The sequence below is a fragment of the Mchenga conophoros genome, linkage group LG22 (genome assembly GCF_057382185.1).
Source record: "Mchenga conophoros isolate Kocher_MC1m ecotype Shallow Benthic linkage group LG22, M_conophoros_male_GT1.1, whole genome shotgun sequence".
NCBI classification, from domain to species: domain Eukaryota; kingdom Metazoa; phylum Chordata; class Actinopteri; order Cichliformes; family Cichlidae; genus Mchenga; species Mchenga conophoros.
In genome coordinates this window covers 7,107,156-7,115,709 of record NC_140546.1, presented here as the reverse complement: position 1 = coordinate 7,115,709, position 8,554 = coordinate 7,107,156, and the positions used below count along the sequence as shown (strand labels likewise).

The window sequence follows — 8,554 nt, the reverse complement described above, 5'->3', positions numbered from 1 at the left end:
TAAGTCATCAAAAGGTCAACATGCAGTATTCTACCATATGCAAACTTATATTATTAAAAGATTATACTGACTACTAAGTACAATTTTCTATTGACACAGACCATGACAGTTTCAGAAGTAAATTACTGAACATTAGGCAGAGCCAAAGAAATAACTCAAGTAATAACTAAACTAATAGATAATGTATACTCCACTAATGAGAGAAAAGAAGAGAAAAACACATTTTGGTGGGCCTCATAAAAGACAATAAAGCTGTTTTTTTTTATTAATTGATCAACTTTTCAGATTTACATTATTTGATCATCATTATAATCTTTAATAGTAAAACACTGACAGTGTATTGCATTGCAGAAGTATGTTGTTCCACGGCTGGTTTTCTTGATGTCACCCTTTATGTTTCAAGTACTCTGAGTTGAGGGTAGAGTAGGAACATATACTGAATCTCTTCATTTTCATGCTCATCTGTCTAGTAGTGTGCATAGCTGCTGATGCCCCACCAATCTGTCAATCTCCCACTCTCCCACTCTTCCCTCAGTAATGAACAAGATTCTGAAGTAATTACGCCCCTGTCCTATGACTGTCATTCATTCCTAACCTGGAGTAGGCTCCACCCTTCTCGGACTGAGGACTATGACCTTGGACTTTGACACATGTCAAACTCAGCCACCAGGAACCCCAGTGCAAGTCAAGGGTTGTCTCTAGCTGGTTCCAGAACCCAAGTATCCCTCAGCCTCAAGTAATAGCTCAGGCTTCTTCCCCAACAGAGAGGTGACGTTTTGTACCCAAAGCCAGTTTTGGCAACCAAAGACTGGAATGCCAAGGCCTCTGCCTTCAAACCCCGCTAGAAGCTAATGGTGCCGCTCCTTCTCTGTCAGACTGCATCTGCAGGTAAGCTCATGATGCACAATTAAATAAGTTGCAGTAATTAAATATTATAATTTAATATTTAAATGACAAAACAGATCTAAAGACAGATAACAGACATGTCATCCGAAATACCGTAACTAAGTGAATACATAAGTTAATCCAGATCACAGATGGGTATGTTGATCGTGCTTTATAGTACCCGAACAATATATTATAAGATATTGACTGAGATTATTTGTTTACAATGATGTATTATCTGGGCAGACACTGGACGTCATACACTCCTGACTCAAGCCAACATGAAGTAATTTAGAACAGTGTTTTTGGAGAATTGACCAATCTTTTTTCTTCTTCTCTTTTTCCAGTGATTAAAGCCTCTGACTCAAAACTTTAAAAATTTAAAAAAACATTGAAAAAGTTTGTGAGACAGCCAACATTTGGTTCATTAAGACAACAAAAGTATTTTCGAGGCAGTTTGGATCACATGCTGTAATCACAACCCATCAAAATCCCGGGTCCAAGTTCAAAGTCTGTGACATCTTTGCTTTTAATGTGTTTAACTGCAGGTGTGTATAGCTTTCCATGTGGCGCTGTGTGGGCTGGGTTTCCAATTTCAATTCAGTGACTCATACGATTCATAGACGTCAACGGGAGCTGTAAGATCAAAAACACATAGTTATTCCACTGGTCCTATTTTGGATTTATACATATATAATAAGACTCTCTTGTACAATATTATACCACAACCTTTTTTAAATCCACAGATCAAAGTAAAGTAATAACAGTTTACTTACGAGGTGCAATTTCTGTTGCCAAAATAAAAAGGAAACAAATAATTGCAGACATGTTCAGTTTGATTAAAGAAACAGTTCAGCCCGTTTGAAGCTCTCACCTTTTTTCCTTTTGTAAACAACAAATCCAACAGCAGCAATAGCGATGAGAACAGGAACAACAACAATGATGGAGATTAATTCTGCTCAGAAAAACAACAAGATGAAATACACACATGAACTCATTACTATGATATTCATTCATCATGAAATCTTTAAATCACATATTGGTAAGGGGGAAAAAATAAAGTATCTCTGTATGAAGCTATACTGATGTGAAATAATTATGATGATTATGTGGGGGAAAAAATAATATCCTACAATATTTCAGGACCAGAGTGGTCCTGAAATATTTTATTGTCAGCTAAAGAAGTTCATTGTAGGAGGCATTTATGTAAGATTTGTATGCATGCCTTTTTCTCACCCCAAAACACCCCTAAATTCATTTAGTAACAGCGCTGCAATTGTGAGGCTAAACATAAATAAACATGATTTTTTTTTATTGATTAAAAACATTAAATTCCAGGATCACTGTCCTGGTTGCATAGTCTAAACAGTGAATGTGAAATTTAAATAGGATTAATTTTAAGGGCAATGGAAAAAAAATGGTTTTTGGGATCTCCCCGAGTTTAAACACAAAAAGTGGACAAACGCCACATATAATAAAATCAAATAAAATGAATTAAATGTGTTTCTCTCACTTGTTCTGTTGTTTTCATCCCAATTTGTTCTGATTGCTGTTTTATCCAGTTTGGTTACAATGTTGTCCTCAACACCAGAGAGATGAAACACACAGTCGTATTTTTTCCAGTCTTCTGGTCTTACTGATGAAACATTCAGATTAACAGTTATCTGGAAGGTCTCATCATTGTTGGGGAGGATTTCTCTGTGGTCCACACCTTCATGAATCTCCTCTCCATCTTTCCTCCAGAACATCATGACTCTGTCAGGATAGAAACCTGTAGCGTGGCAGCTGACTGGAGAGGAGGGAGTCTTCTGGAGGAGAGACACTGAGGGAAGAACTGCAGAGAGGGAAGGTGGAAAAGAGATGCAAAGAGGTAAACAAGCGTGAATGAATGGAAGAAGTAGAGATTTAAATCCATATGATCAATGTAGAAATACAAAGATGAATAAATCACATAACCAGATACTTTACATAATTAACAGTGATATATATCTATGTACTGACAGTCAGTGATAGTTGTCCAAAATGCTGCATTTTTTGTTTAATTTTCAATTAGGTCACTAGTAAGAATAACAAGGTTCTTCATTACATTTGTAATTTTTTATTTAAAACTGTATCTCACTGAAGATGACATTGATCAAAATGTTAAACCACATCAGCAAAACATTGTAGCTGCACAGCAGTGCCTGGACTTAGCTTCTTTTAGAGTTGCCTCCAAAATACTGTTCATACACTATACCTTCAAAGTAGTTCAGGTCAATTTTGACCTGGCTGAAAATTCCCTCATATCCCTCACACATTTTGGACAACAAATCTATTATAAATCTATACATAGCCTAACATTAATATATGGAGGATTAAGCCTTAGTGCAAATTAATTTCAGCTGGTTTAGTCCCAACTGATCGCCTTTAAAAAGTGTCTCATCACCAAGGTGTCACATAAGAAACATCTCACGAAGGGTAGACTCAACGAGCTCTCAAGACCTTTGCAACCTTATTTTTGCAAATATGCTGATGGCATTGATTACAGAAGAATTTCTAAACTACTGAAGGTTCCTGTGAGCAATGATCAGAAGAGTCGTAAAAGGTCTTTCAGTAGTTATGACGAACTACAGAAAGACCTGGAATCAAAAGGTATAACTGTTTCAAAGAAAACTAGAAGTAATGCACTCAGCTGCCATGGCCTGTATGCACGCTCACAACTCCAACATGCTTTTTCTTCATTAGTGAAGTCTGTTGAAAGTTTTCTAAACAACATTTAGGTAAGCCTTAGAATTACTGGGGGAATATATAGATAGTTTAATGAATAGCAATACACACCATACACACAGTGTTTGGAGTTCAAAGGCACAGCACATCACCCAAAAACACCATATCAACAGTGAAGTTGGTGAAAAATCTGCTGCCATCTACCAGGATGTTGAAGATGAAAATGGGTGGATGTTTCAGTGAGACAATGATCCCAAACACACAGCCAAAGAACCTCTCAGCTGTTTTCAGAGAAAGAAAATAGAGCTGCTAGAATGGCCTAGCCAATCACATGACCTGAATCCACTTAAAAATCTAAGAAAGAGCTGAAGGTCAGACTTCATATCAGAGGCCCACAGAACCTTCAGGATTTGAAGACTGTGTGGAAGAATGAGGCAAACAGAGCAATGCAAATTTCAGGCCAAAAAAAGAACAAAACAAAGAAACAAAACAACATTTAAAGAGTTAAATACAAAATAAGCCTAAACATTTTACCATTTTCTTTTGATATCATCAGAACAATACAATATAAACTGTATACTGTATCCGTGAAATTGCATCAGGTCATGTGATTCCTGTTACCTGTTCTCTGCAGGAAGCTGCTCCCATAGCTCCAATACCTCTTCAGCCACTCTCGACAAACCTTAGTGAGGAGGCTTTCAATGTCTTTGAGTACAATTGTGTCAGTATCCCATTCCTTTTTGATAATGGCAGCTTCTGGTTTCAGTGGGATCCATGTCAGTGTCTTAAGATCCAGTTCAAGAAAGCCTTCTCCATTATACCCATACTGTACCATACCAACCACTTCATCAGTGTTTTCATTCCATTCACATCCACCTGTTCTCTGTAATATGTGAACACCTAAAAAGAGAGAAAAAAAACAGGGTAAGCAAGAAACTATGATAATATTCTACATTGTATGAGCAACTTCTATTATCTGAAATTAGCACTTTACACATGATTCAAGTCAGATCATCTGCTGACTTTTTATTATTAAAGTTTGTATGATAAATCAAGATTACAAAATAAAGATGAGGGAATAAACTGATTAATCCCAAGAATCATCTGACAGAGTTATAGGCTATAAACCATGTTAGTTTTCAAGATATCTTTTTCAAATTTTGCATGTGTGGCAGAGGTGTGGTCCCTGGCTCAGCTGCACGGGAGAGCTGGTGCACTGAGCTCAAGGGGCAGTACCAGGGAGGTAGGAGGGAAAAGTTCAGTCAAAGTCAATGTCAAACCAAATGTGAAAATCAGTGAAAACTTTTTTTTTTTAATGGGTTGTCTTCAAACTGCACAACAATATATTGAGGCCTTGGGGACACGAGTACCTATGTTGGCTAAGCATTTGAACTCGACCTTCATGGTTAGTGCCCAAGGTCAGACTTAAGCTTTGAAAAATATTCAAGAAACCATATTGAGTAATATATCAAATGAAAGGTTATGGACTTTATTTTTTCAATGTCCTATGACTCATATGGGTGGATTTGATCACTAGATGAACAGCAGCCTCTACAACTCAAGCTGACATCCAGCATGGTCCTTACCCCACCTTTTTTTGCCCCCAGTTTTGCTCCAGCTTGTCATTGGAATTGAGCGTGAGTGCGTAGCCAGATTAGAAGCTATCAATTTAGTCTGATAACTGTGTGTAAATGACCCAGACACGCACATGCTTTTCAGCATCTTGCTTTTATTATCACTCACGGTTGCTTGTTTACACATTGGATGTAGGTTTTCAGCTCACAGCCACACACTCCAACAACAACCCACACTTTAAGCCGGCAACGAATGATTGCAGATGCCATGCAAGTGCGCCTCCCTACCCTGCACCGGCGCCGCAGACCACACCCCGCCACACTCTGCTTACATACACTGTAAATATTGAGCACTTTATGGCAAGTTAGAGTGGGAAGACTTTTGTGTTTAAAATTATTTTCCCCTTCTATATTGATCAGGAGTATAGGATTGAGAATTGTCCTTTGTTTGGCCTTTATTAAGAACTTATGTTTGTTTTATTGGGGACAACTCACCTCAAAAGCAAATGAACTGCTCCTCATTATCTGAAATTATCCTGTCCTGTTGGCACTTTCTTTGGAATAGGAAGAGTGGGGAGTTGCAAGTTACCCCTAGGCTGGGGGCATAAGTCTAACAATTTTTTAAAAAATATACATCTACATTATGCCAATCAGACAGAGCATTATGGCCACATGTTGAATATTGTGTTGGACCCTCCGTTTGCTGCCAAAACAGCAGCTGAACCATCGAGGTATGGACGCCACTAGAGCCCCGATGGTTTGCTGGTATATAACAGATGCTTTAAGTCCTGTAAGCTGTGAGGAGGGGGCTGAATGAATCACTTGTTTGTCCAGCATATCTCACAGTGCTAGGATGGATTGAAATATGAGGAATTTGAAGGACAAGTCAACATCTAAAAATCGTTGCTGTGCTCCTCATTTCTGATCCATTTTTTCTTTGTGTTAGGGTCCATTATCATGTTACAAGAGGCCACAGCAATTAGGGAATACTGTGAGAAAGTTGCGCAAAGCATCACACTACACTATCCTGGTGCCAGGTGTTCCTTTTCTGTGTGGAGTTTGTAGATTCTTCCTGTGCTTACATGCTTATGTGTTTCTTCAGCTAGTCTGACTTCTTGCCACACTCCAAAATGTATATGTGAGTTAGCTTAACTGGCGATTCTAAATTGGTTGCTGGTGTGAATAGTTGTCTGTCTCTTTATTGGCCTTGTGACACCCTGTTGACTTGTCCAAGGTGTACCCTGCCTCTTACCCTAAAACAGCTGGGATTAGCTCCTGACCATGAACTGGATAGGTGGAAGATAGATAAAATAACAATTTCACATTAATCATTTTTCCTTAAGTATATTCCTTGATTTATATTTCACTCGCTGGGCCCACGTCCTCATTTTAGGTTTTACAGCATTTTAGTAGGTAAAAGTGAATGCTTTGACATGAATTAAGCTGCGGTTTGGGAAAGGCCACGAAGGGGACTAGCGATGGCTCCCGGGCCTTGGCAGATCCCCATGTACTAAATAGAAGTGAAGAAGTTGAAGAATGGAGAACAAGGATGGAGGGAGGGTGGGGCACGTAAATGAGAATGATCAGTTTGCAGAACTGGGGGAACCTATATAGAGGACAGCCGGAAGGAGTGTGTTTGGAGGCGTGGTCCCGCTCCTGAAATTCCGATACATAATCTCCAATAATCAGGTTTAACACAAAATACTGCACCTTCTATTTGATGTAACAGCTGCTTTACAGTAGAAATCAAGAATCTGAAGATCTTTGGCTGATCTTCAAAACACTGTTGGGTGTACAATGCCAAGTGCTGAGTGTCATTGCTGAATAATTTTTTCATCCAGTCCTGTCTTGGTTCTAATTTCTTGTTCCTGCTGTCACAGAAAACGGCCTCAGTGCCATCAAACAATACAACACCTGCAAACTCTGAGATGTTTGGGTCTCCAGAGGATCCAGTGACAGAGTGCATCAACGAGTGTTTCACTGTGGAACAATATTTACAAAATAAGTAAATAAGTACATGAAATATACAAACATCATCAGAATTATGATTAATTCACTATAATATGTTTTATACAGTCTCCCAAAGAGAACATTAATCTCAGGTTGGTAAACTCCCGTGGCCAAACAATGGACTCTCATGGCAGTGAAATAGTCACAAGCTTTTGTCTATCAAAACGTGTCCGTTAAAGCAAAAAAAATATTTTCCACTTAAAAAACAACACACATGCGCACGCACACACATAAACAACTGTATCAGGCTGGTGGAGGCTGGTGGTATAGCCAGGACACTCACACCAGAGACCCAGTTCAAGTTCACTTCACTAACAACAAAATAGTTAAGGTTAAATATTAAAATTGTGTTTCGAGTTAAAATACAACATCGCCATGGTGACATGTTCTCCTTTTCTCTGGACACAGGTCACAAGCTACATGATGAAAAATAGTCTGTTTCCTGTTAAAATGCATTACTTGTGCTCACTATCCCGAAAAATAAAACGTGTCCAGCTTGGGCCAAAAGACAATCGAGAACAACAATCAGAGATATTTTTGGTCCATGATAAATATTTAAGACTTATCATTAAATAATAAAACATTTGTCATAAAATATCGATTTTCTTCATGTACTGTTTTAAGCTTTCAATAAATTGCAAAGATTTCGAGAAAGATTGCATTTAGGTCTTTTCGGTTTGTGAATAATAAATGATCGAGAATGAGCTATGCAGAAATACAATGTCAGCAACTAAAACCAATAGTCTAATAGTCAATAGTCTGCCAAAAAATATTACAGATATGTAGCTTTTGAAATCTTCTGTAACAGGGTAAATCTGATATAAAACTTTGTGCAGTTTTTATGCTCCATTATCAAAATATTTCTAATTATACATCACCTATATATCACCTCATTAAGAAAAGTAAAACTTTCAAGCATAACTGATAAAACCCGATTTTGTCTGTCTCCTGTTTATATCCTCTTTATTATTGTAGTGACGCATTTAAAAGAGAGAGAAATAGAGGGGGGCTGTTGTTGGAGTTCAAAGTCTTTCTTACCTGCAAATAAACCATGGTAGAAGAGAGGCAACAAAAGTAATATCATCTTCTCTTTATGATTAAAGCTGTCGGACCAAGAAACCATGAAAATCTGGAGGCCTTGAAAATCCGAAAGAGTACAAATATCAGATTCCTGCCCCTCCCACATGCGTTGAAGTTCTGCCTCCAAAGTAAGCGATTAATGCTGTGCCATGACTTAACCCTCTACAGCATAGCGTTGCCCTGAGGCAACAAACCACATTTTCATGCCTTACGGTGGCCCTTCAAAAAAAAACAACTTTTTTTTTTCAAATAATGCTACCAGACACATCTCTTTCCGATAAAATGATGAGTTGAAGGTG

General features: G+C 38.1%; 1 protein-coding gene across 2 annotated transcripts; it reads right to left on the bottom strand.

Annotated features, from left to right (window-relative positions):
• Nucleotides 1–260: 260 nt before the first annotated feature.
• LOC146548692 (major histocompatibility complex class I-related protein 1-like) lies at nucleotides 261–8,298 on the bottom strand. Of its 2 annotated transcripts, XM_085263069.1 has the most exons (7): nucleotides 8,214–8,275; nucleotides 6,876–7,145; nucleotides 4,213–4,491; nucleotides 2,597–2,719; nucleotides 2,399–2,521; nucleotides 1,760–1,840; nucleotides 261–1,521 (listed from the first exon to the last, which is right to left on the bottom strand). In XM_085263069.1, exons 1-7 carry the CDS (start codon nucleotides 8,257–8,259, stop codon nucleotides 1,481–1,483), a joined length of 963 nt encoding a protein of 320 aa, XP_085119195.1. In that variant the 5' UTR covers nucleotides 8,260–8,275; the 3' UTR covers nucleotides 261–1,480. The 2 variants fall into 2 exon arrangements, with proteins under 2 accessions (XP_085119195.1, XP_085119194.1); XM_085263068.1 differs by having other exon boundaries at nucleotides 2,399–2,719; nucleotides 8,214–8,298.
• Nucleotides 8,299–8,554: the final 256 nt, after the last annotated feature.